Source organism: Mustela nigripes, chromosome 17, assembly GCF_022355385.1.
Source record: "Mustela nigripes isolate SB6536 chromosome 17, MUSNIG.SB6536, whole genome shotgun sequence".
NCBI lineage: Eukaryota > Metazoa > Chordata > Mammalia > Carnivora > Mustelidae > Mustela > Mustela nigripes.
This window is the reverse complement of record NC_081573.1, coordinates 26,963,112-26,989,639: the sequence shown is the minus strand read 5'-3', so window position 1 is coordinate 26,989,639 and position 26,528 is coordinate 26,963,112. Positions and strand designations below refer to the sequence as shown.

The following is a 26,528-nucleotide window of genomic DNA, read 5'->3' as shown; positions in this document are numbered from 1 at the left end:
CCTCCTGCTTCCAGCCTGGCCATGGCTTCTGCCTCAACTGGCCATTCACCCGATTCCTTTCTGGTCATCCCAATCTCTTTGGAGGCCGGACTGGCTCTGGGTCTACTTCTGACGGGCTGGGCGCCTGGGACAGGACCCGGCCCGTGGCAGGAGCTTCAGCCACAGTCATTGGTGGGTTGAATTGATGGCCCTGTGGCTCAGAATTGGCAGCTTACGGGCATTGATCGTCAGTAGCAGGGCAACGCAGCTCGAGGATTAAACCGAATTACGGGTGAGAACTCAACTCTAAGAATGGCTAATTATTATTATTATTATTTCTTAACCAACTGCAATTTACAAAGGGAGGGAAGGAGACACAGAAGAGCACACCCTCTAAACGAGGGTTAATTAGAAGTCTTCCCGATAGCTAGTGCTTGATCAGCAACAGAACAGCATGTAAATAAATCTAATTTCCCTCCAACTCAACTCGTCACAAGCTTAATTACAGCAGCCACAATGTGTGCCTGTGTGTGTTTTTTTCATTAGCGAAAGAGGGTCATTATTAGCCGTGTCTGGTAAGAATTATTGTGAAGAGCCCGGTTCCACCCTCGATAGGTGTCCTCAGAGAGCAGAGAGGAACTTTCCGTGTGAACTCCAGAGTTTCCAATTAAGGTGGCTTGGAGGAAGCAGGAAGCGGCAACACAAATTAGAAAAATATTACAGGAGGGGACAAGCAGGCAGGCCAGCCAAGGAAGGGTGCTGGGAGCCTCGGTTAATTACTGTGTGGAGGAAGAGCTCCTTGTGGGGGCCAGGCCTTTCTTTTCCCCCCATTGCCACTTGCCTGCCCCAAAATCTTGGATCTCTGAGATCCTTCTGAGGTCCTTGCTTACATTCTGGCTGGCTGGCTCCGCTGAAAATGAGACTTGTGGGGGGAGGGGGCGCGGTGGGGGAGGGGTGGGGGAGGGCTTGACCACTTCTGCCCACCTCTTTCAGATGGCTTTTCACACCTCCCTCCCCCTCCTGCCGAGGAGCAAGGCAGGGGGAGACCACGCCGTCACGCCAGGAAGACTGCCTCCCTGCCTCACTGAAGGCTGTTGTTGCAGTGAACGTATTGTTCTAGAAATAAATAGCTAAAAACCCCGAGTCAGAAATGAGTGGACACAAAGGAAGTCGGACCCTACAGGCCAAGTTCCAATTATCTTCAGGAAGTGCCCTTCCCCGGGGCGGAGTAGGGTGGGGGGAAGGTGGCCTCTGAGGGAGAATTTAAGTCCAGTCTGCCTTGCACTCAGTGCACAATGTCGGCCAGAAGAAGTTTTTCTTGCCTTCTCATCTCGGCCGCCATAATGATTCTCTCTCTCATTAAGCAGCAGAAGGGGCCGCACTCGGAGGTGCTGGTGAACTTTGAGTGATCCAGAGATCAAGGCGCCGCCCAAATTATGTCACGTGCAGCCCAGCCCCTCAGATGATGTCTGTCCCCGGCTCTCTGCTCCTGATGACAGGAGCTGGCTGCTCCCTGGCACAGGCCAGAGGGCAGATCTGTCAGCTCTTAGAAAGGGAGAGAACCTGGAGCCCCCACCATCCAAGCCCCTCCTGATGCCAAGGACCCCCAACTGTGTTCTTCCGAAAGAGCCTCCAGCGATGAGAGGTTGAATACCTGTTTGAATACCTCCAGCGATGAGAGGCTCATCCTCTCACAAAGCAGCCTGGGCCCTAGTGGCAGCCTGAATCATTATATTTATTATATTTATTGAGCACTTAATAATTACTTAATTAAACTGACATTATTATTTTTTTAAAAGATTTTATTTATTTGACACTCACAGAGAGAGAGATCACAAGTAGGCAGAGAGGTGTGGGGGGGGGGAACAGGCTTCCTGTTGAGCAGAGAGCTCCCCGTTGATGTGGGGCTCGATTCCAGGACTCTGGGATCATGACCTGAGCCAAAGGCAGAGGCTTAACCGACAGAGCCACCCAGGTGCCCCTGGGTTATTATTGAGACCCTCCTCTAGGCTAGGCAGTAAGGACTGCTCAATGACCCAAGGGGGAGATTCCTGCTGTCCTAGAGCTTACATTGGATTGAATGTCAGGAGACAATAAACAAAGGTGTCAAGTTGTGAGTGCTTCTGGAATCAAGTAATTAGGGTGATGGGATGGGGTGTGCAGTGTTGCTGTCCTCTCTCTTTGGACAGGGAGGAGATATTAAACCCAAACTTCTAGCTCTGTTTTTATAAAATCCTACTGGACCCGGCCCTCACCCACTCATGCTGACCTTTCTGTTTCTGAGCCTCTCAGCTTGCTAGCCCCAGGACCTTGGCACTTGCTGTGGCTTCCTGCCATCTTTCCATTGTCTGGTTTATTTGTGCCATGTAAGCATTTACTCAAACACCAGTTCCCAGAAAGGCCTTTGTCATGCCTGTGGTGATATTGCCTCTTTGCCTGTCATCATTTCCTATACCACGAACCATGTTTCAGTCCCCCACTCTGCATTTATCACCACCTGGGATTTTCTCCCTTGCTACCCTAGTGGATTTTGTCGGTGCTGTCGACTGCTGCTCCCCCAGCCCAAGGGGGAGCATGTGCCTGGCATGGCACACAGTAGACCCACAGTTACGAACTGCAGAGCGAATGAGGCCCACGGCTCTCTCATATCATCCTCTCCACACCTCCCACACTGTTGTCCTCCCATTTCACAGAGGAGGAAACTGAGGTTTGGAGAGGTTATATAGCTCAGGTGTACAGCTCAAGAGCTGTGACACAGGGCTGCCTCTCCAGTGGTCCACGGTCAAACCCATGTGCTCTGGCCACACGATGAGTCGATGCAGGTTCTCCACTGAGTCCGCCCCTACAGGCCCTGGTTCTGTGCCTGTCATTCTCTTGGACAAGGCTCTGCTCACTCAGAGTCTCAGTGTCTGTAGACAGTTTTCCTGCCTTCCTCGCTGCTCCCTTCTTTTCCAAACATGGGATGTTCAGAGAGAGAGAGTTCCAGGACTCGAAGTCTGTGATGACGCTGCCATTGTCAGAGATGGGAACCTCCGGACCCTGAGTCAGTCCAACAGCCGGTGCCGGGGCTAGAAATCCAGAGTGGCCATGCGGGCAGGAAAGCACATTGCCACTCTGTTGTGTTCCGGGCCCGATCCTGGCCGGGTGGGGTGGGGAACGGCCACGGACGGGGCTCCCCCCAGTGGGCCTGGGGTCTGTGGAAGCACCAAACCACCTGTTTCAAACGCCTTCCCAGGCTATGTCCCTGCCATGTGGTCCAAGTTCTTGGGTTCCGAGGCTGAGGCATGGCGGGCAGGGTGGGTGACATTGTCACACAGGTGTGGCCCCTCAGCCCAGTGTTGTTCTTCAGGGGCTTGATCTCTGGGAGCTTGGCCAGGCAGGAATAGGGTCCCGAGAGGAGCTTGCTACTCTTAATTTGCTACCTTCCTACTGTGGCATCTTGGCTAAGATCCTTGCTTCCAGGGGCTGCAGAAACCTCTTTAGGGTCCCTCTTCGGTGGCACTCTGATCTTTCCAAGGCAGTGGTTTAAGGGTTCTGAGAGGGGACTCCAGGGCCTGCCTGGATAGGCACTCCCACTCCTGCCCCTAGGTCGGGCAGAGCTGGGTTCTTGTGGCCGATCCTATCATCATCTTGGTAAGCAGAAGCCATGCGTGTGTGGTGCTATACTTTCTCTCCTGACCCCTTGGAATACCAGCATGGTTTTCAGTATAATCCCTTCTTTGATAAGCCAGAAAACTCAGCCGACCGTGGTTAACGGTGGGTTTTGAAGCGTTTTCTGACCTCCCCGCCGGTGGCCGGGCCGAGGTGTTTGCACGCAGATTGCGCGGAACGGGTCCTGCTAAGCCAGCACTCGGATGTGCGAAGTGTTTGCCGACGAGTTGGGATCAAGCTGAATCCTGGTGTGGAGGGTCTCCATCTTTCGTTCGTACACACGCACCTGCCATCTGTCTTCAGTCTGGATGTTTCATGTTTGCCCCGAATCGAGATACTAATGCTGGTTCCGGGCTCTTTCCTGGTCATGGTCACATCCAGGAGTTGATGACATGTCCGCGGGCCTCGGGCTGCTCACCTGAGTCTGCACTGCTCGTAAACTTGCTTACGTTTCTTCTTGGAATGGACCTGATTCTCTATCACCTCTGGCCCCTTTGGGCTCCATGCTGTTTTGCCGGAATGCTCTTCTCTGTGTGAGGATGGGCTGGTTCCTTTTCCTCCTTGGCCGCTGAGCTCCCGTCCCCCCTTAGCAAGGCACTTTACCCCGCTGGAGCTGGCCAATCCATCCCTCTTCTTCACTTCCTCCAAAGGGCTCATCCCGTGCAGGAGGGATTGTGCCTCTATGTATCTGCCGTCTTTCTCCCAACGGAGGCCATGTCTTCCTTCTTCCCTGCTGTGTTTGAGGAGAGTGACACATCACTGACACCTCATAAGTCTTGGGAAATGTTTTGTGCCTAAATGGATGTACCTTAAATGCTCCTGTGCCTCTCAGCTGGAGAGGAGCAGGGGCTGGCCCCGGGGTCCACCGCCTTCTTCCTGTGGCCACGGGTGCCGGCGCTGCTCTGTGATTCAGAGCCGGTAGTTGGCAGGGAGAGGGGAAGGCGGCTCCCCAAGGAGTTCGCTTCCCAGAAACATCCAGCTCACTTCCCCCAGCTGGGCTCCCCCGAGGACAGGACAGTGAGGGGCTCCCGGAACCCCTTCTGGCTTGGCCCCTGTGCGTGACAAAAGCCAGGAACCATCCTGGTTCCATGCCTAGGAGAGGGGAAACCTCCTTTGCTGGTCGTTGGAGGAGAGAAGGCAGAGAGGAAGCCGCCAACTGAGAATTCCCGGAGTGGGCATTTGCTCTTCTTTGCCTGGGATCAGTGGGTGTGAGGGAGAGGCCCCGGCTGGACTGCCCTGGGGCTGGAGAGTGTGCGTGTGTGTGCGTGTGTGTGCGTGCACGTGTGAGTGACAGCCGGACGGGGCTCTCGGGCCCCTCTGCAGGGTCACAGGCTGAGGGCGGCCTTCCCTTCAAGCTTGGCTGCCCACGCTGTCCGCCGCCCGCCCCTTGTCTCCTGTGCAGTGGGAAGTCCAGGCCCAGAAGATTTTGAAGAGAAGAAGGCCAGGCCCTGGGACCATGCCCCGTCCCGCACACCCGACTCCGCGCTGAGGCCCAGAGCAAGTTTTTGTCGTGGGGAGTCCGCTCCCTGGTGCAGTGTGGTGACTGACATATCATGTTGGAAGATAGTTATTATTTCCACTCCGTTTTAAATACACGCGGACAGTACTTAGCGACTGGCATCCTGAGGCTGTTTACCGATTTCCGAGCTCCATCGTCGGAGAGTGGAGGCTGGTGGGTCCTCTGCATTTTAATAGGCCCGGCCTCCAGGTGATGCCATCCCAGGTGGCCCTTTGACCCGCACCTCCAGAAACCTGTGCACACTCGTAGAATCTTCTAACGCAAAGTCACAGGTGAACCCATTTGCAGATTTGCAGATTTGCAGATCTGCAGATTTGCAGAGCAAGGAAGTCTTTTCTAGGAAAAATGAGCGACCGTGTCCCCCCGCAGTTCATTTACTGGGGCTTGTTTGTATTTCGCAAGGAGCTGGGAACCTTCAAGTTTCCTTCTAGATGAAGCTTTAAAGGCAGACTCTAAAAGCTGTTCCTGGAACAGTGGCCATGATGCAGGGTTGAGGTAAGAAGGTCTCACAGCGGCGTGTGGCTCGAGATCCCCATCTCGTGAGAGGATCGTTGCGCGGGTCTGTGAACTTGTCCGTGCCTTGTCAGAGAGCTCGCCGCGCGGACCTCGTGGTGGTGAGATAGCCCGTGATGGCGACCGTTTTCATGATGCTTGTCTGTCTGACATCGTGTCTTCTACATCGGGTGCTGCTGTCTTTGTAATCAGAAATAAGACAAAACTTCCTTTTTGTGGCAAGGAAAGAGACTCAAAAATACAGAAGTGGTTCTGGGGAAGAAGTCAGGTGGGAGCTCTGGTCGGACTGATACCCTCCTGGCTTCCGCCCCAGGGTCTGGAAATAGGGGTTCCTGTGATGTCTGGGCGAGCTCCAGCTTGGGCATTTTCTTGGCTGCCCTGGTGTTTTCCTGCCTCCACTTTGGGGTGCCTGTGACCAGCTTAGCTGGGGTCTCTGTGAGGTCCCACTCCCTGGTGTCTGTGTCTTTGGTGGGTCTTCATGCTTCTGGTCACCCTTCTGGGGTATGTCTTGGCTTAAGAAAGAGGAGACAATCCACCTGCCTCATCTCTTAATTTAATGCAGTGGAGCTTGGGATGGCAGCACCTGGACCATATGGAAACTCAGCACTGACCCCGCAGGCTGTGGTCAAGCCGCGGAATGGACTTCACTATTCACCCTGTTCTGCTCTAGAGGGGTGAACCCAGAGGATCTCAGAAGCCGGTATCCTGGGGAAGCCTGTTCACGCTCAGACAGAGCACCCATCTCTTGGAGACTGGAATCCCAGCTCTGCCACCCACCACCCTTGTGACCTTCCCCTCTCTGGGTCTCAGTTTCCCTGTCTGTAACTGAGGCCGGAATAGTGCCTACCTTGTGGGGCAGAGGTCACAGCGGGTGCCCGACAAGATGGTTTCATTTTCTCTGCCCCCTGCACAGAAAAGGGGCTTTGCTGCAAAGATTTCCAGGCATGGTTTTGAACTCTGACCCTGACTGTATCTTGGCTATAGCAAGTGATCGTCTGACATTGCCTGGTGTGATTTCTTAGCAACCAGCCCCTTCTGGCTGGCCCAGCCATCAGACGCTCTCCTATAGAGAGAGTTCAAGTAATTTTTTCCATGCGATGTGTGCCCATGGAAGGGAGCCAGGGATGGGTTTTAGGCAGTACCTAAAGGATCCTCCTTCAATTAGACTGTTTTCCATTCTCCTCTCCCCAAAGGTGGTTTTCCAGACTCAGCCGTGACTCACAATCTCAGCCTACTCACCGGCGGGTCAGAAAATTGGTGAGAAGTCAGAGTTGGAGCATTGATTTCTTTTTTCTTTTCTTTTCTTTTTTTTTTTTTTTTTTGCCACTAAACTGGAAAAATCTCCATTTGCTTAAAGATGACTAGCTTGGTGTTTGTCCAGCAAAGGGGTCTTGTCCAAGGGGTACCACGTTCATTCAGCCCCTTGTTCATTCATTCGTCCATTCATTCATTCATTCATTCATTCCCTCAGCAAATAGTTATTGTGCACCTACCATGTGCTGGACGCTGGTCTGGATGCTGGGATTCTGCAGTGAACAAGACAGACCAAAGTTCCCGCTCCAGAACCAAGTCCTTACAGGCCATATAGTTCTTCAAACTGGACACTCCCTCCTCCACCTGCATCACCCTGGGGGCAGGGAAGGAGAGGAGGGCCGAGGCAGGACACGCACATCCGGGGACCGGCTGTGGCGCTGCCACGAACCTGCCACATGATCTGGGAATGATCCTGTGGGTGTTACGGTCTGCAAAAACCGTGGATGGCACTGACTCCCTTCCCAGCCTTCTCGATCAAACATTCCCTGAGTCATGCACCATCTGAACAACTATCCAGTCATTGTTTTTTTTTTTAAATTATTATACAGTATTTCAGATATGTAAAAGAGAGTAATGACCACCCAGGGTGGACCCTTCGGTTTGAGGGACAGGACACCAAGGGTCACTTCTTAAAGCTCCCAGTGGTGTTTCTCTCCCTCTGTCTGGGGTTTGGTGTGTACCCTTTCCCTGTATGTCTTTCTTCTGGAAATATGTCTGAACAGTATAGACACACTGTTGGCCCATTTTTTTAAATTTTATTTATTTATTTGACAGAGATCACAAGTAGGCAGAGAGGCAGGCAGAGAGAGAGAGGAGGAAGCAGGCTCTCCGCTGAGCAGAGAGCCTGATGTGGGGCTCGATCCCAGGACCCTGGGATCATGACCTGAGCCGAAGGCAGAGGCTTTAACCCACGGAGCCACCCAGGCGCCCCTGTTGGCCCATGTTTTAAACTTCCTGTAAATGTTGTCATATTTTACTATATTGCCATAGCTTATTATTTTTTTTTTTTTTTTAATTTATTTGCCATTGTTGGTCTTTAGCAACTCGCTTTCTTTCTCTCTCCAAGTCTTGTTTGGGACGCGGATCCTTGCTGATGCTTGTTTCCTTGAGGCGTGGGGCCCCTTCTGTGAGCGCACTACCTACCCTTCATGTGCCGTCTGTCTTCTCCATGGGAATGTAGACACTGCCTCCCTCTTTGGCTGTTGTCAACCATTGTGAGGTGGAGAGTCTCACAGTGAACTTTGGTTCCGGAGCATCTAAGCATAGTAACCTTGACGTGGAATGGCTGGACCGAAGGGCATGGCTCACACCTTGTGAATCCCTCTCATCCCCTCTTGGCTTCCATCCATCAGCCCTGCTCTCCCTCTTGTCACGTTAGGCGACTTCTTTCCCTGTGGTTCCAGACAATGTGTTCTCTCAGTAGCCCCATTTGGTCACATGTCTGTCCCCGATTGGCCGGGTCTTTGGCATCCAGCCCCCAGGGAGCCTCCAAGGGAGAATGGGAAGGGTGGCCCCAGGGCACATCAGTGTGGGTGGCCAGGCTGGGGGGTGAGGGGGCGCTAACCACTACCACTGCTCAGGGTAGCCCTGCTCTGTGCTGTTTCAAGGAAGTGGCTCTCCTGCCTTTTGTCCTGAGCCATCTTAGAAAGTACCAGTCTCTTTGGAAACAGCAGTGAGTGAGCAGATGAAAGGGCCTAGGTCTCTGTCTCCTCTTTGATTTACAAGTACCACCCAGGGCAGCTATCTGTGTATGCTTTTCAGAGGTGGGAAACTGAGGCTCCTACGGGTCCCAGTAGATCCCCGGAGGTGTCTGTGGGACCCGCTGGACCTGGGAAGATAACTCTGCACTTCTCCTGAAGCTTTTTCCTGGCTCTCCCCTCCTGGAATGGCTCCTAGAATCAGTCCTGCCATTTTACAGATGGGAGGACCAGGCCCGGAGCTGGAAAAGCTAATGCTGCCCCTTCTTTGTTTCTAGCTGTTCATCTAATATCCTTGACACAGGTGACAGGTGGGGAAACTCAGGCTCCGAGATGAGATGACTGGACCGGCCCCGGTCACATTGAGATTTTCGGACAAAAGTCAGAGAACAATGCAGGTCATCTCCTTGGTTCCCACCAACGTTGCTTCCACCTGTCCTCACCGTAGCCTTGTTTCTCTGCCACACAGCATGCCAGTCTAGCTGCCCAGATCCCACCTGTCACCTGCATGGGGCAAGGGGAGAGTCCACTGGGTCCCCGTCCCCTCCAATGCAACCCCTTGGGCTCCCCACAGAGAGTCTTCTCCTGCCTTTGATGCAAATTCTTGCGCTTCCCTGATAACATTCTGGGCTCTTCTTAACGCGAGGGGGTCAGCTGCGAGGCATTGCGGCAATTTATAATTCTTGAAAATTCTGTTTGGTGACATGAGTTAGCATTTAATAGACACCCGGCCACCTCCTCTCTCCCTATTGTGACAAGCTCCTGGCAGAATCCTTTTGAGACTCAGGGTAATTGCACCACGCTGGGAACGGGAAGACCACGTTGCGCTTGAGTGCGTCTCACAAACGTCTCCACAATAGACCGTCAGGTATGCGTTTGCTTGGCTTCAAGGTAATGATTTAAACTTAATTTGACCCTTGATGAGGAAGCCCGTGTTTCTGGTCGGACGCAGTCTTTCAGTTTGGGCCTGCCTGCCATGCCTTCAATGGTAACAGAAATAATTCCTTCATAACAAGTGCCTTTCAGAGGATGTCTGCCGCTGACAGCTAATATAGAATTATTGCCCCTGAATGCATTTCTGTAATTACTTCCCAGAGATCTGTCTTTGTGTTAGAAGACATTTCACACTTTAGTAACATAAGTGTTTTGGGAGAGCACGAGCAATAATTAGGAACAGTCTTCCCGTGAAAATAAACCTAAAAAAATTATAAAAGCTAATGCTAAAATTGGTTAGAGTCAGGGAGGAATCTCATTTGAATTTGATTCATGTATATTTATTCCAAATATAATAACCTTTCCTGTATGGAAACTTTTATTATTTATTATTATTTTTTTAAAAAAACAAAAGCAGTAAAGATACAGAAGAGCCCGCTTTCTAATTTTTTGGGCGATACTGAAACGGAAAACTGATTAAAAGTGACAAGTGGCTTTGAGACGGAATAAAGAAGCGTAATCGTGGAGCCCTGATAGGAGACGTTCGCGGTAATGGAAAATGAAATGATTCACAGTGTGATCAATAAAAAATTAGCAGCATTTAATAAAAGGTTTCTGCTTCATGTTGACTAAAGAACATCGCAAGCCGTTTGACATCCGAGTTAAGTGACGGTTTGAGGATGAGCTGGGGGGGGGTGCGGGTGTGCGCGTGCATATAGATCACGCGGATATTGGCCATTGCAGAGGAGGCGGCCGGGCCCCTGGGGTGGGTCTGGAAGTTTCCTTTCCGCTGCCCACTTGACCTTTGATCTGTGGTTAATTCTCTCCAGGTCTCTCCGTTCCTCATTGTGTGGGAATGTTTCTCCGAAAGCAGGCTGCTCTCGGCTTGGCGGGAGTGGGCCCAGTGCACTGCCCACTTAAATCCATCTCCTGGGAAGGGGGGGGGGGGGGGGCCCTGCCTGAGGGTCGGCCCTTTCCATGTGTTGTGTGGGGACGTTGGCTTTGTTCTGTCAGCTGTCTCAGAATCTAGGGGTTTTTTTTTTGTTTGTTTGTTTGTTTTGGAAATTTCTGGAATGTCTTACAGCCTGCGTGTGGGACTTGACACCCTTTTGTGGGCCAGAGGGAAATCCGTGGAAAGCTGGCAGGCCTTAGCGAATGGGTGAGGTTAAGTGGGGAGGGACATCTGTGGTCTCCCAGAGAAGCCCTCTGCTTGCAGTGGGCCCTTGGAGGAGTCGGGGGCCTGGCCTGGGGGTTCGGTGGGATCCAGCTGCTGGCAAGCTGAGCGTACCACCATTTGGCTTCTCCCACAGTAGCAACAACACGGTGAGAACCACTCCATCAGACATGCTCCCCGTTCTCCAGGCGCTGCTTCAGTATTCCCTGGAACGCTGCTGCACACCAGGCTGTCTCCATGCCCAGAAACTTGTTAATTTTTAAAGGCTTTACACAGCATTTCCACTGTGGCTCCCAGCCTCCTGGGCCCGGATGGGAGACTGGGGTTAGAGGGTCATTGGGGAGGGCCGGGCAGCAGCCGGGGAGCCTGGGTGGGTGGTTCCTGAGGACCAAGGGTGGGGAATCCCTGGCACCCTCTGCATCTTGGGGCGGCGGGCAGGACTAGGGGCCTGTTCCTGGACTTGTGCCCATTTTCGACCCTCCCCAGAGATGCCCAGCTTGGAGCCGGATCTCTGAGTGTCAGAGTAGGAAGGGCCTTTCCAGATGGTTTTGTTCCTGTGTTCACTCCACAAGTGTGTATTGAGTCCCTGTCCTGGGCCCGGCCCGAGGCTGGGTGCTGGGCGGGGGGAGGGGCAGCAAGATGAGCGAGACTCTTGTTGACCCGACCTACCTGGGGTCTGCACACTGACACAGGAGATGGTCAGGGGCCCTGCAAAGAAAGGGCTGTGGCTGTTGTGACCAGAGCAGGGAGGAGAAGTGCCTAGGGAGTGTCCGAGCTCATGGGTGACTGACCCTGGGGGGCTGAAGTTTCACTGAACTGGGCCACGGACAGTGAGGGCCAGTTGACTGGGGGAAATTTTGCATGTGTTCTGGTCTTGCAGTGGAATTGATAGAAAGCACTGCCCTGTGGGGTTGCAGAGTCTGAAGTGGACAGAATGGGCTTTTCTTGATGCATCGGAGTTTTGCCCTCAGGCCGCCCCCAATCCCGCACCTGCCCCTGGGACAGGGATGAGTTGCTAAGGTGCATGGTTTTAAGTATTGCTGCTCCACGGTCCATGCCTTTATTTACAGACGAGGGGGGGTGGCTGAGGTCCAGGGAGGGTGCGAGGTGCCGGGACTCCCCCAGTGACCTCGCTGTGGCCCTGGGACTCTGGGCTCCGTCTGTATCACCTGTGTTTGCCTTTGACCCTGAGCCACTAGCTCAGCCTGGCCGCTGGTGCAGTCTTGGGGGGCACACAGCCCTTCCCTGCCCCCTTCTCTTCCCCACAAGGGGCTCCTCTTTCTGTCCTGGCCGCCAGGGGGTGATTTGTGCCCCAGCAACCTTGCCTTGAGTCTTGCTCCAGGTCCGGGAGCAATTAGGAGCGCCAGGCCACGGCGCTGGCCACAAATTAGCTGGATTTATCGAGCTCCCCATGCTGCCCTGCCGCCCTCCCTCCCCTGCCTACCTCCGGCCCCGCTTCTCCATCTCCTCCTTCCCAGCGGCCGTCGGAGACCAAACATGACAGCGAGGAGAGGGCAGAGTGGTCACAGCCTCAGGAGGTCCCGGCGCACAATTTTCATGGTTCCAGGGTGGCTTTGTCCGACCGCTCCTCATTACTGCATGCGGCGAGATCAGTTTTATTAAGATGGTGAAGCTCGGAGGAGCGACACTGTTAACGACTTGCTGGAAAAATACCCCCCCCCCACTTTTGGTGGGGGTGACTGTGATTGCTTTTTCTTCCCTTCCTGCTCCATCCCTCACTCGTTCCCTCCTCACCTACCACCTTTTTCTTTCTGCTCCTTCCCTTGCCCATCAGAGCCGGGAGTCGGGAGCTGGGTCTGGGGGCAGCCGCTGCCTCTCTCTGCCTTTGGGTTTGGGCTCAGCACTTGAGCATCATCCTCTGGGAGAGTCGTCAAGCATTCGTCCTACAGGTATGGACCCCAAAGGGGCCAGGAGCTTTTGATGGAATGTCAGCCTTACCCCCGTTCAACAGCTGTGATTTTGGTCTTCGATGCACATACAGCACTGAGAATACGGACCGGCACGCAGTAGGTGTTCAGCAAACGTTTGTTGACTGACTTGATGTGTATGGCGTTTGTGTCCCAGCTCTTGGGGAGTTTGCTGCCTGCCAGACCCCTGGGTGGCAGAGACCTGGGGCAACCTGAGCAGGAGACAGTGATATCATCCTCATTTTTTAGGGGAGGAGAGGGAGGCCCAGAAGCGTAAGCCACTGAGGTCACATGGGGGAGGATTTGACCGCAGGTTCTAAGTCTCCAAAGAAGGGATGCTTCCCTCGCCGCCCGGCGAACAGGGACTCTGGGCTCCGTCTGAATTCCTGTCTGGGGGAGAAGGAGCTGAGCGCCATGGGCTCAGGGTGCCTGCAGCTCTTGCTGGACATGCTTCATGGCAAGGGCCCCCCAGACTGCATCCAGCCCTCCAAGGCCTATTGTTTTGTCCACATCTTGCTTCCTAAAACTTGAAGTCAACATTTGAAAATCCAGGGATGTCACATAAAAATATGGATTTCCTTGTTAAACAAAAAACAAAACACAAAACAATAGAAGTCAGCCAATGTAGCTGCACTTGGCATCAATTTTCCTTATGCTGACCATGGAGATAGAGCATTTGACACCCACTTGGGTGGGTGTCTATCTGCCCTAGCCTCCCCCACCTGATCTACTCATTTCTGTAACAGTAGAGGGCACTGGAGTTGTGAACTTTGGTCCAGTCATGGGCTGAGTGATGGGGGAGTAGGGCCTCACTCACCCTTTTGGACCTTGGTTTTGCTTTCTGTGAAATGGGTGTCATTACATTATAGATGTTACAGGGTAACGTCTCCCTTGTGGGGCCACGGATCCCTGGGTAAGAGATGCAAATGAATTAAAAGATCTGATCTGAGGAAAGTGATCACCATTCTCTATGCTGCTAATCATTTGGGGGCTCAGGTTCTAGAATTCCTGGCAACTAAAGAGGACCCCCTCCAGAAGATTCTAGTCCATTCTATGTTCAGAGAAGGAGGCCTGGTGCTGGGTCCTGCATCGTCAGCCAGGGAGGAGCATCCCAGCAAGGCTTAGCGTGAGGCAACCAAGTCAGGTTCAGCGTCTGACTGACCGTGGCTTTGAAATTCCATTCACAGAGCCGTCAACACTGACAGGGGAGCAACAGGCGTGCGCCCCCACCCCCAAGACAGCCTCCGGAAGTTGCTTCCTTATTTAAGAAGCGGAACTTGGACAGCAAATTATGTGTTAAAATATTTGCCTACAGCTCTGCTGCCAAGGGGACCCTTTAGGCTGAGTGTTAAATGTTATCCTGCTGCCCGCACTGCAGATATTCCAGATCTGAAGATAAATAGTGGCTGCCTCGTGGAATTTGGGGCCAGCCACGGATGCACGAGCAGAGTTTCTAATTGGGGTTGGCAGGCTCCCGGCCCAGCCCCTCCCGGCCTCCATCCCACCAGCCCAGGCATGCATGAGAAAGTGCTCTCAGAGATGGTCCTTCCCTATAGGCAGAGCCCAGCAGCAAGCTCAGGTTAAGCCAGGGATTCGACCCAGTGCCCAGGTTCTGGAGGTGCTTCCTCCCACCCTGGCCCTGGGGAGCATGCTGCTAGTAAAACCCTCTTTTTTTTTTTTTTTTTCCCCTAGGAAACAGGCAGGCTGTTAGGACGCTGTATGCGTTCTCTATTACAGAAAAATGTTGCTCTAGGAAAAACACTTTGGAAATGGTAGACACCTTCCTAGACGAGGAATTCTATTGGGAGCCCCACAACTACATATAGGGGGAGCACGCAGGAGAACGGGCCTGTGAATTGCAAAGTCAACGTGTCTATACTGTGGGCCCCAGGGGTTAGGTAGGACAGCCCCCCCCCCCCCCCACACTGCCCCAGCGGAGGTCCCACTGTTTCTGGGAGGAGGTGGGCTTGTCACTTATGCAAGGTCACGGCGGCGGAAGGGGGAGCCCGGACTTGAGCCCAGGACTGCCCTCGCCTGCTCCAGGGGAATTTTTTTTCTTTTCTTTTCCTTTCCTTTCTTTTTCTTTCTTTCTTTTTTTTTTGTTTTTTTTTTTTTTTTTTTAAGGATTTTCTTTATTTATTTGAGAGAGAGGGAGTAAGAGAGAGTATGAGAGAGGAGAAGGTCAGAGGGAGAAGCAGACTCCCCATGGATCCGGAATCCCGATGCAAGACTCGATCCTTGGACTCTGGGACCATGACTCGAGCCCAAGGCAGTTGCCCAACCAACTGAGACACCCAGGTGCCAAGGGGTTATCTTGTCTGTAAGGATGCTTTTGTGCCTTTGGGTGGCTCTGTGCCCTGACATTCTCCATCCTTAGGCTCTGCTAGGACTCCCTTCATGCTCCGGCTCCAGAGTAAGTCATGCGCTGGTTTGAGTGATGACAGCACCAATAAGACCAGATCGCGGCCATGCTTCTCTCGAGTTTTATTGCGCGCCGGGCTTTGTATAATATTACTGCATTACAATAATTGAACTTAGATTTTTCTCTGAGAGGGTAAGGGACTTGTCCAAGGTCCCCTATCTGGGAAGCTGTGGCCTGGGGGCTTGAACCCAGACGGGTTGGCTCCATAGTCCTTTCCGTTCTTTGTCCGTTGTCTGGACAGTCCCTGGAGTGTGACTCCGGCTGTCTGCCTCCGGTGTGTCGTCGCTTAATGAGAGTCTGTAGGGCAGCAGCTCGGCTCCGTCAGCCCCACGGGACCCCGGCACAGCCCTGCCTCATGCTTCCTGCACGGTTGGGCTCCCTGGCCGAGCCCTGGTCGTGCCTCGAATTCACTGTCCAGTGGTTCTGGTTGGTGTGGGGGTGGATGGTGCCGCCGCCCTTCAGAGTCCGCGCAGGAGAGAGGATGAGAAGTGGCGAGGGGCGGTGGGGGGACGCTCCAGTCCTCCGGGGGCCGACTCGTCTGCCACCCCACTGTCCCCTGGCACCGTTCCCGGCTTCCGCTTTGCTCTCCGCTCCCCTGCACCCTTGCCGTGCACCTTTGCCTCTTCCCGCCTGCCCAGCCCAGCCTCCTCTGGGCTCCTCTGAACCCCACAGGGCTCCTGGCCTCACACGTGATCCTGGCCATCCGTCCGTTCGGGCGAGCCTCACCTCCACCTGTCATGTCCGTCACGTGCAGGCTCTTCACTGACAGTAAGAGGTCAGTGTCAAGCAGGAGAGGGACTTGCTCAAGGTCACTCAGGGGCGTGGTGGGGGTACCGCAGCGAAGACTGGGAGCGGGGCCCCTGATGGACGGGGACCCACGCTGCCGGCATTTCTCACCTGTACCTCCCTTCCGGCATCCTGGATTCCTATATTGGCTCATTCGCCAAGCCCGTCCTTGCCAGACTCCATGCGGGCTTTGAGGCCCCCAAGATGAATGAGGCTGGGGAGCACCCTGTATGTGGTAGCCAATGTGTGCGTATTACGCCTGGCATTCAGTAGATGCTCAATACATGTTTGTGGAAAGAAACATGTTTGAAGGAAAGAATGAAACATGTGGTTTTTTTTTTTTTTTAAAGATTTTATTTATTTATTTGACAGACAGAGATCACATGTAGGCAGAGAGGCAGGCAGAGAGAGAGGGGGAAGCAGGCTCCCCAATGAGCAGAGAGCCCGATGCGGGGCTCGATCCCAGGACCCTGAGATCATGACCTGAGCCGAAGGCAGAGGCTTTAACCCACTGAGCCACCCAGGCGCCCCAGAATGAAACATGTTTGAAGGAAAGAATGAATGACCGTGTGTGATTACCGGCACCGGGATATCTCGCGGCTCTGGAGCTCTGCCCTTGTTTTCTCTGTCCTGGGCTTCCGGCCTCCACTGGGCAGGTACTCAGCCCTGGGGCCCTAGAGCTGGGACCCCCGCTGGTCCCTGGTTGGTTCTCAGGGTGCGCAGGGCTGACCGCTGGCTAAGGAAGGGACCCCCACAGTCCCTCCCAGGAAGAGAAGGGGCGGCCTTCTTACGGAGGTCCCTGCTGGCTCTCGTGCTGGCTGGGGCCTGGGGCCAGAGCCAGAAGACCCTCCCTGGTGTTTGCAGACTGAGCCTCCTCCGCCGGCCCTTGGAAGTGGTGAGGGCCCACCCGCCCTGTCTTGTGAGCTCCAGAAGCCTCACTGAGAAGGCAGGAATTGTTCAGTTTCTAGACCTGGTGGCCTGTGGGCAGCCTGCCCCCCCCCCCCCGGGGGGCTGATCCTCTTTCCCTTTCTCCCAGCACCGGGCTCAGCCAGCTATCCCTTGCTTGGCTCTTCTGCAGACATCCCCCTTTTGCCCTCCCCATGAGGTGGTTAAGGAGTTGAGGTCTGTACTCAGGAGGCCTGGGTTTGGGTCCAGCCCTTCCCAGTACGTGTGACTTGTGGGTGGGCTTGAGCTGTGGCCTTCTTAGCGGCAGAGTGGGGATGCTGACCATCCCTTTTGCATAGGGCGGCTCTAATGAGGGCACAGGGTGTGAGTGTGCAACAGTGCTGTGGTCAGCATCATTCAGGGTGTGGGAGTGGGGAGGAGTGTAAGACAGAGCTGCTTCCCTCTATCCCTGACTTGGTTTCTACTACCTCTTCCCTCAAGAGGATGGGGCCCCACTTTTCTCGCTGGGTGTCTCTGCCGCGCACCCTTTCTGTAGGGTCCCACTTGAGTGAAAGCCCTTTTTTGTGGGCAGTGTTTCAGTGAGGCTCTTTAGACCTGGGGTAGGGCAATCCACTGCTTTCTTATAAAAAGTGGTGAATCGAGAGGGTTTTGTTACTCCTCTCTTTGCTCCTAGAAAGTTCCACGAACCCGTATCTTGGGCTCAGGGACTGTGGGGTGTATGGATGTGGTGTTGTGGGCCCACCAGTGTAAGCATATCCTCTGCCTCCTGCTTTGAGGAAGAAGCTGACAAGACAGACTGGCCCCATCATACATTAGGTTGAACCATTTGAGGTGGCCAATATTCGACTTCTTTGACCCATGGAGATGGCAACTTCGTATAGTTCAACCTAATAATACTTACCGCTTGTGTTAACATTTGGACATGTGTTTCTTTGAAACTGATCTTTTCATTCATTTGAACTTGACTGAGTCCCCACCGTGTGTCTGTCTGTTGCAGGGGCTGGGGAGACAGTACGGAGCACAGAGCTCCTGCCGTCATGGAGCTTGTGGTCTGGTAGCGGAGCTTTCCAACTGTCTGTTGCTCTCTAACAAACCACCCCAAAACTCAATGGGCTAAAAGCAAGTTATTTCACACAGTTCTGTGAGCGGAGTGGACTTGGTTGGGGGTCCCCCTTGACATTTATCGTGAATTTGCCAAGTGAGTTGAATCTGGCGTCATCTGAAGGCTTGTTGGGGTTGGATATCCAAGATGGCGCACTCCCATGGCTGGCACTTGGTACAGTTGGGGGGGCTTCGCTGGTGCTGTCCACTGGAGCAGCTACACTCTTTCTATGTGGCCTGGGCTTCTTGTGGTATGGCAGCCGTAGTCTACTCGGTAGTGTGTCCCAAGAGACCAGGAGATCCCGTGGAAGCTGTAATCCTTCTGACCTAGCCTCAGAAATCCCAGAACATTGTTTCTGTTACATTCTAAATGTCAAGGGAGGCACTGCGGCCAGCGAGGCCAAGAGGGCAATTGTGGAGGGGAATTAGATCTCTCTTCCTGATGGGTGAGTGCAGGGTCTTACTACAGAAGAGCACTTGGGATGGGAGGTGTTGCTGGTGCTGTCTTTGGAAAGTGCAGGGTGCCACAGGGACGGGAGGAGGAAGAAAGTTAACCCACGAAAACATGAGTGTACATTGTGCCAAAGGGAAAGGCACTATGGGGAAGGAGCACTGGGGATCCATGTGACATTGGTGCTCAGGCCCGGAGGGAACCCTGTTAGCTGGGGGCAGAGTCCCGGGGGAACAAGGGTGTGAAGCCCTGGGCAGAACAAACTTGTGGTTGAAGGGATTGAAAGAAGGTCTGTGTGGCTGTGGGGTAATAAGTCAGTGAGGTCGGCAGAGCCCTTACTGGACCTTCGGGGCTGGGACAAGGACCCTGCAGATGATTGTGAAGGGTTTACAGATTGCTCAACGGTGTTTCTTCGAGTCTCTACCATGGGGAGACTGTGTAGCTGGGTGGTTAGGCGTCAGACCCAGCTGTGTTTGAAACCTGTCCCTGGTGGCCGGTGTGCACAAGGGTGTGCATGTCCGAGAGCAGCTAGGCTGTGAGTGGTCCAGGGGGCAGCGTGGGGCTGGGGAGGTGGGGAGCTCTGTCCATGGGCTCGGTGACCCCCAGGGAGAGGTCCCCAATCACACCTGCTCAGCTCTGGCCTTCCCAGTCAGCCCCAGGAGGACTGGGGTGGAGCCGAGGGAGGGAAAGGCTGCCAGGGCCTGTTCTCCGGAAGTCCTTCCCGGCCCCCGAGGCCCGTGGAGAGAAGAATGAGCTCCTCAGCCTGCTGACTTTGCTTCTTCTGGGAGGGATGGTTGGAGACACCAGTGGGTGACCTGTTTGGGCCCAGAGATCACAGTGTCAGAAACTCGAGGCAGGACTTAGGGTGGGGACTCAGGGCTGGTGGCGGCCTCCGAGCCCTTGCCTTCTCTGTGCTCGTTCGGGCAAGGACTCGCAGGGCTGGATGGAGGCAAGACCCCGGATGGGCAGGGCCGCCCCCAATGAGCTCGAGCTGTATCACTGCAGGAGTGAAGGTCCATCCATCCATTCAGTCTTCGGGCTTCCCGCATAGCAGCTCCAGGAGGGCCTGGAAACGAGCAGACTCCAAGAGTGTTGCAGGGGATGGCTCTGTTAGAGCAGTCCCCTCCTGGGCCTCGGGGGACTTAGGGCTCCAATAGACCCCAGGCCTGGGGGAAGGGCGTGCTGCTTCACGTCAGAAGTCCCCTGCATGGCTCTGGATGACCCCTTAGAGCCTCTGTTTCCTCCTCTGCAAATGGAAAAATAGCACCGTTTACTCTTTTCCCCTTGTGTGAGGTTCAGAGACCGCGGGCAATGAAAGTGCTTTGCGGGGAGTAAAGCCAGCCGGATGGAGGAATTCCTGTTTTGAGGTTGATTCTGCTGCTGCTGCTGCAGAAGGCCCCTCCAGGACTGGGTCTTCAGGGGGGTCCTGCTCCCCAGCTTCTTCAGGCCACTGGTCTCTCTCTGGCTTCCCGAGGGGCAGGCTGGTGGGCCGTGCAACCCACCCCCCGCCCCGGGACCTCAGAGGATGGGGGGGGGGCCCACCTTTGCTTGCCTCCCCTCCCCTGCCCCTTTGTGCACAGCCACCTTGCCTTCCCATTAGTAGATAGTGGCAGGGGAGGTGACAGTTCCTTAAAACAGATTTATACTCTTGGATGACTTTATGGGTTTTTGCCTTATAAAAACCCAAGAGTTGACATTCTGATTTATCTACTCCTGAGTCAACAGGATGTACCAGATTTAAAGAGATCAAATGCATTGTAATGTTTGTGGTTCCAGTTGTAGATTAGATGAGCTATTATGGAAAGTGCTGCCAAGTAAATAGGGCCAGGAAAAAAAAAAAAGTAACAAGGGGATAATTTAAATATGTCTATTAAATTGTGTGTTAAGTAAAGTAGCACAAGCGTGGTGCCGAATGTAACTTACTATCTGGAGAGTTGGTGTGGTAGATAAAGCCGGAATAATGCTTCTCCCCCGCCCCCCCCACCACTTCAGAACGTTTCTTTTTTTATTAAGGAAAGAGACTGTAAACTAGGAAATTCAGAGACCGGCGCTTGCTTGTGTAACCGTGGTTGTGTGATGACTTAAAATATCAAAGGCTCCAAATGTTATTTCTCATTTCTTTGCTTTCTATTTCTTCTCGCCACAGCAGCAGCTGATCAGATTTCCTGAGATAAATATGCTGCCTGGCTTTTAATGGGATTTCTATATTGCCGGGAGTTGGCGTGTTCTGATCATAGAAGAACCTAAAAATTGTACATCCCTTAATTGGTAAGAAGAGAGATGTTGTGATGGGCCACAAATGGAAACATTGATTTTTACTGCCTCCGAGCTGTTGCAAGCAGCGTGTCAGGCCACGTTCCCCGCCACGGAAGGCGGCAGCTGGCGCTCTGATGAGCTGATTTGTGTTCACAGGTTCCTGACGTTGGGTGCTTGGAAGTGCGCGTTTTGTGCAGATGGGAGAAATAGAGCCCTTACAACATTATCTGTTTCTAAATTGAAATATTTACAGGACTGTGGTTTCCACCTCGAATCGAATGCACTCTTTGGTTCGTTTTTCTTTCTTGCTTTGGCGACTGGTCCATGGGGGTTTAGAGGTTGTGTGTGGAAGGCATCGGCTGTCACTGCAGTGTTTTAAGCGACACGCTCGTGTGCACATGTGCGGGTCCACATACCTCGTTACATATACGTGTATGTTTGCAACGAGGTTCTTCCACTTAATAGAGATTTCTTTCTTGGGTTCACCTCAGTGCTGGTTTCTGGATGGGTAGATTGTTTTCCAGGACATACCGTGGATTTCCCAGTTCAAGTCTCTGTACTTTAATGAAGAAGTTTAATCCACTGACATTTATTGGGATTACTGATATCGTCTCTGTGTTTTATTTACCATGATTTTTTTGCACTTTGATTTACAACTTCTTGATGTGCTCTATTAATCTCTCAGATTGAGGCTGTGCTCTGTTTCCCAGCTGTGCAGGGAAGGGCAGTGGACAGGAGTTAGGATGTCGAGTTAAATGTCTTTTGGGTGCTCTGGATATTGGATCCCCCTGCTTGGGTGTCAGGTGCCTCACCTATGAAATGGGAATAACAAGGCTGCCCCCGCTCTGTGGGCAGGGGCAGGACTACATGACTGTGTGAGCCCCACTTAGCTCTGGGATGTGCAAGCCTGGGAGAGGGGGCTATGCATATGTAATTGAGGCTTTGAGGAAGCGTGTGGAACACTACATGAAACATAAGGCATCCTTATGGTCATGAACTCATTTTCCCGTACAGTTTGGCCACTTGTCTGCATAGTGCTAAGCACAGAATAGGTAATTTATTTTACAGAAATTGGTCGGATGATTCCAAAGCTGGTTCTCACCATCTAGACTTATCCCAGGGCATGAGTGAGGGCTCAGGGGCAGTTGAGTTTGGGATTTGACTATCTGTGGTTTTACAAACGCATGTATTTCCTTGATTCCAGGATCAGGACATCTTTGCAAAGAACTGAGCCGACATCACCACCCTGGGAGGCTAGCCGTGTGGCTGGGGAACTTGGCTAAGAGATCTCCCTTGCTCTTAAATTGCAAGACTCTGGAGGGGAAACGAAATGTTTAGGTGCTTTAGGAGCAGTGGATGGAGGCTCTGGAGAAGCGTGTAAGAGAATTGGGTTTTCAGGAGACAGAATGCGAAGGCATTTTCACCTCCGTGATGGGTCACGACCCCCAGCATCCATGCGAAGGGGGAAGATGACAGGAAATCCCCCTAGAAGATTTGCACCAAGAATTAAAGAATCTAGTTGAGAATTATGGCACTGCACGCTACAAAAAAACCCCATATATTAATATACTGAGAGGTGTCAAGAATAATGGACCCTGGGAGGTAGAGTAATTAAATGTATCTTAATAAATGCCGGGCGATTCTTTTAAAACGCTTTCCCAAGACCCCGTCGGCTGACATGGACTGTATTCTTCCTGTTGGCAGGAGGCCTGGAAGGAGAGCCGGAGTGTGATCGGAAAGCCAGCCGCGCGCTGGAAGACAGGAACAGCGTGACAAGTCAAGAGGAGAGAAATGAGGACGATGAAGACATGGAGGATGAGTCAATTTACACCTGCGATCACTGTCAGCAGGACTTCGAGTGTCTGGCAGACCTGACGGACCACCGGGCCCACCGCTGTCCTGGAGGTAATGTTAAATAGCGCCGGGATTCTGACAGGTGGTTATACGGATAATTGGACATAGCAACAGCTTGAAGCCTCAAGTGAGATTAAAGAATTAATAATGTAATTTTACAGTTAATGTCATTTTATTGTGGTGTCTTGGGTACCCTGTATCCGCCTTTTAAATAAAATTAAAAATAAAAGCAACAGCTTTCTGGCAGGCAGGGAGTCGGGGGAGGAGCCCGGTCGTTCCTCCCCCCAATCTGCCATCTCTAGAGTGTGAGCCCGAAGCAAGTAGGGTCTGCACCCTGGATTTCTGCAAGGCCTTTTGGAAACCTAGCAATTAAGAGGCTGTTAGTGCAAAGTTAAGTAGCTTAAGTGTGGAAAGCTGCGTGAAGGAGGGAGCTCCGAGGCCGAGCTTGGATGGGACGGGCCGACAAGAGCCCCTCCAGAAGGAGACGTGGTTCCAGTCCTGTGCTCAGCCATCTGCATTTCTGAGGAGGAGAGGTGGCTCGGAGCTCCTCTGCCAGACCTGACTGTGGCCCTGTTTCCTGTGACCTGGAAGCCTCAGAGAAAGGGCCCACAGCCATATTTTTATGGGAGCGATTTAAGGCGTCATGAGACATGTGTGTGTGTGTCTGGATCCTGTGGTGTGGATGGAGTGGGAGAATGGGGGCCTTTGTATTGCCTTGGGTGTGGCAGCCATGCTTACAGGGGGAGGGGGCTGACATAGTTTCAGGCCCTGAGCTGGGAGTCCAGAACATCTGTGGTCCGACATCCCTCTCCACTGTGTCTTTGGTTGCAAGGCTTTGGATGCTGGGTTGTGGGGAGAGGAACTAAAATCTTAGACAGTATTCCAAAGGGAACCTGTCTCCTATTTTTGGGGGGGGGCATTGCTGCTAGGAAGCAGGTTGGGGCTCAAAACTCTAGCTTCTTCTATCTTACATGCCTTTTTAGAAGTTTGAAAGCCAAGTGTTTGGGGAACTATGACTCTCCCTCTAGTGACGGCTGTACCTGCACAGCCTTGGTGAGACAAAACTCCCTATTCTCAGCCTCTGGAGGAAACAGATAACCAAAAACAGTGGACCCAAGAGGATTCTTACAGTTTTGGACTTTTGGGGGGCTCAGCAGACCAAACCTCAGTCATTTGGAATTTGTGCTATTTCAACCACAGTCAGAGGTGATGGCCAACTTAGAAGCTTAGGAGCAGAATTGGAGGATATATGGGGTTGGCTTTTGAGGCCCCCAATTTCCTGAGGGGAAATACTGAGGCATGAGAGGGGGCCGTGATTGACCGAGGTCACCTAGGGATTTGGTGGCCAAGCCAGGACCTCTCTAGGACCCCGGGCTGTATATGCTCATCCTGCTTGAGGAAACAGTAGATGGCTTGTGTCTTTCTTGATGTAGCCCAGAACTGAGGTTGGTATCAATGATAAGGGAATGAAATATTGTTCCTGACTTGAAAACACAATCAATGAATTGATCTTCTAATTAAGGGTTAGAAAATACTCTTTATTTTTGAAGTGTGAAGGAACACTTGGGGCTCTCCTAGCACCATCCCAGGGCCCCTCAGGAACCCCTGTGAAGTGATGCTGTGTTGAGTCTCCATGGCTCTCGCAGTGAGGCCCCATGGCCAGCACCACTCAGTTCTTCAGAACCAGGGAGATCCTCTTTTCTCTCTCCACACTTTCGAGAACGGTGGTGTTTCCGGGTGGTGAAGGGCCAACGTGAGGCTTCAAGGCTGAATATCGGGGTTCTTTGCTGGAAGTGGTCACTGATTGTGCTTCAATCCTGGGCAGGCTTCTTTTCCCAGTGGCTTTCTCTTCTCTCCATTGCTGCAGCCTGGTTGACATCATGATGGCTCTGTCTGAGGGGCCTTCAGCCACGGACTCTCCCCTGCTTCCTAGTAGGACCCCACTAATGACCTCCATGGGGACATGGAAGCCAGGAATCCCTAAGCCCTGGGGCATCAGAAGGGAGTCACAAATTCCTTAAAAGAGTATGGGAAACGACCTTGCCTAATAGCATCCCTGAGAAATTCATTACCGCCCAGGAAAGGTGTGACCCAGTCTGGGAGAGTCTCCCTGACATGGAAGAAGAATGTCAGGAGTGATTTTCCCTCAGGTCTTAGGTTCTAAGGATTACCCAGTGACAGGATAAACCCCTGGGAATTGTGTGTGTGTTATTCAAAGCAGGTCCTTACCTTGGCCTCCTGCATACTCTCTGATCTGCCGTGGTTTCCCACTGTGTCCCCAGAGATGTTTCTGGAACTATTGGGGTGGGCATCGGGGCCTGTCTGAAGGGGCTCTGATACCCACTCCAGTCAGAGCTGTCCACATTAAAAAGTCTTCTATATATTGGGCTGTATATTGGGATGTGTGATAATTGGCTTTTGCTTTAAAAACTTGGAACTGGCACAAAAATGCAATAGCAGTCCTCCCGGGCCAGGCTCGGGGTCTGCTGGAGGCTCACCGTTGGTCATCCAGCCGCTGGACTAGGGATGGGGCAGGTGGGCAGTGTGGACACTGTGTCCCCCTGGAAGGAAAGATGGACCCTAAACAGCCTGACAAAGGCCATTTCAGAGAGGACCACACTCTGCCAAGGCTGGGCGGGCTCTGGGCACTCAGCAGATGTTTCTGAGGGAACAAACAACTCTTGTTTGGAGGGAAGGCAGGGGCCCTCTCCGCTTTTGAGAATTTGGGGCCTGAGGGCAGCGCCACCTGTCAGTCCTACTGTCTGCGCCTCTGGGAATTGGAATTAGGCCTTGGATGTGAGCAACACTCATCCTCAGTCATTCCCTGCTGGGAGCAGTCACTGCCCGAATGTGGAGACATCTCCTCACCAAGCAGGTGTGTCCTGGGGAGGTGGGGTGTGTTTGTGGGGCACCATCTTGAATGTGGTTCTTTTAAAGAATTGCTTTAGCAGCGTGACCTCTTGGTTCTTTCTGTCTTTCTGTGGCCGTGGCGGTGGGGGTGGGGCAGTGCCTGGTTTCGTCAGAATCTGGGAGAGTTGCTGAGGTTTGGAGATTTTCTGAGGTGGTGGGAAGCTCCCCATGGGTTGAGGCACTTCCTGCCAGGATGGCATTGGTGGCGTGCAGAGGGAGGACAGGCCCCCGGAGCTCTGCACTCAAGAACTTTCCCTTGAGGAGATTCTGGAGCTTGGGAAGGCCCCTTCTCTCCTCTGTCCCTTCTCAGGAGTGGCTCTGCTGGGGCCAGGAGAGGCTGTCGAATCGTGGACTTCAGAACCCAGACCTCTTCCTTTCTCCCTCTTTCTCTCTCTCTCTGTCTTTCTGCATCGCTGTCTCTCATTCGCATCTGAGGAGAAACCAGCCTTAAACCCACAGGGCATCAAATGTGGCATCCTGAGGACACGAAATGAGATAAGCCAAGAGCCATCGGCTCTGTGGCTGCTCACATCCCTGGAGCTGATTCCTCCTTGTTCTCCTCCAGACCCGGCCCCCCGGGGACCATATTTGCGGGTCTGGTGTGGGGGGGCCCCTGCCACTCTGCATTCTGTGTTTGTTGCTGAACGTTTTCTGAATGGATTCCCAGGCTGCGATGTGATCTTCTCCATTATCCCATTTTTGGGTGGGAGGGGGAGGCCTCTTTTTTTAAGATAGCAGCCCTCAAGCAGATAAAGCTCGGGTGGCTGGTCTTGTGTCCACCCACTACAAAAATAAGCAATTTAGACCCATCCTCCGGGAGATGAGGAGTTCTACCACAGCCTGGACAGAGGCTGACTTGATGCTTGTGATGAGCTTGTCTGTGCCTCACGGAGCCTCATTTGTGGGCCCTGGACGAGGAAATGGCCAGAGCGTCTGGTGGCTCTCTGAACTGATGCTAGAAAGTCCCCCTTACTGGGGGCCCCGCTCACTGGGACGATGTCAGAACAGGGAGTGAGCTAAGTTTACGTTGACCCAGTTTGTGAAGTGTCGGCCAAGCACGTGTGGACCCTATAAGTGGTGGCAGGGGGTGTTTTTCATCATCTTCTAGAAACCCAGAGGACTTCAATTGCTTTA

The 26,528-nt window shown here is 53.0% G+C and overlaps 1 protein-coding gene across 1 annotated transcript in view; it reads left to right on the top strand.

Annotated features, from left to right (window-relative positions):
* The window catches only part of ZNF423 (zinc finger protein 423), a 332,069-nt gene that overhangs the window by 87,575 nt on the left and 217,966 nt on the right, over window positions 1–26,528 (top strand). The window contains exon 3 of the mRNA XM_059381198.1: window positions 22,335–22,535. Within this exon, the coding sequence (XP_059237181.1) occupies window positions 22,335–22,535 (201 nt within the window). The remainder of the gene's footprint in view (window positions 1–22,334; window positions 22,536–26,528) is intronic.